The 827-nt window shown below is 48.1% G+C and overlaps 1 protein-coding gene across 1 annotated transcript; it reads left to right on the top strand.

Annotated features, from left to right (window-relative positions):
- Window positions 1–76: 76 nt before the first annotated feature.
- LOC111648622 (cadherin-12-like) lies at window positions 77–557 on the top strand (the record flags this gene model as incomplete). The annotated part of the gene is made up of 2 exons (XM_023398410.1): window positions 77–230; window positions 324–557. Coding segments are annotated over 2 exons (388 nt in total), but the record flags the coding sequence as incomplete, so codon positions are not given.
- Window positions 558–827: the final 270 nt, after the last annotated feature.

Here is an 827-nt window from a genome sequence, read left to right as displayed (position 1 = left end):
AAAGGGAAGCTGCAACAACAGTGACGTTAACAAAGGGTGTGTGTGTGTGTGTGTGTGTGTGTGTGTGTGTGTGCAGGCGGTGTACACTGCCTCCATCCCAGAGGACCTCCCAGTCAACAGTGTGCTGCTGAGGGTTGGCGCTACAGATGCAGATGTGGGCGTCAGCGCGTGGATCCAGTTTTCCTTACACGGTTCTGGATCCCAGGACTTCAGCATGGACCCGGATACTGGTACTGATCCGTCCACTGTGGAGTCACATGACCTCCAGCTGATCGCACAGACCTCCTCTCTCACTCCATCTCTCATGTCTCTTTCCTGTCCAGGTGAGGTGAAGTCGTCTGTGATTCTGGACCATGAGGTGACGCCCGGCTACCGTCTAGTTGCCCAGGCAACTGATGGCGGCGGGAGGTGGTGCCACGCTGAGGTTCGACTCACTGTGACCGACGTGAATGACAACCCCCCCATCTTCACCCTGTCCCAGTACACCGCCAGCGTCTACGAGGACACGGCCACCAAGGCCCTGCTGACCCGCATCCAGGCCATCGACCCCGATGAAGGTGACACTGCTGCTAGTACTACTAGTGTTACTACAAGTATTACTAGGATTACTAGTATTACTAGTATTACTACAAGTATTACTAGTAGTATTACTAGTGTTACTACAAGTATTACTAGTATTACTAGTATTACTAGTATTACTAGTATTACTAGTATTACTACAAGTATTACTAGTAGTATTACTAGTGTTACTACAAGTATTACTAGGATTACTAGTATTACTAGTATTACTACAAGTATTACTAGTAGTATTACTAGTGTTACTACAA

Source organism: Seriola lalandi, unplaced genomic scaffold (genome assembly GCF_002814215.2).
Source record: "Seriola lalandi dorsalis isolate HSWRI2012SDOR001 ecotype SW California unplaced genomic scaffold, Sedor1 jcf7180002044185, whole genome shotgun sequence".
NCBI lineage: Eukaryota > Metazoa > Chordata > Actinopteri > Carangiformes > Carangidae > Seriola > Seriola lalandi.
The sequence above is the reverse complement of the archived record's forward strand: the minus strand, read 5'-3'. Positions and strand labels throughout refer to the sequence as shown.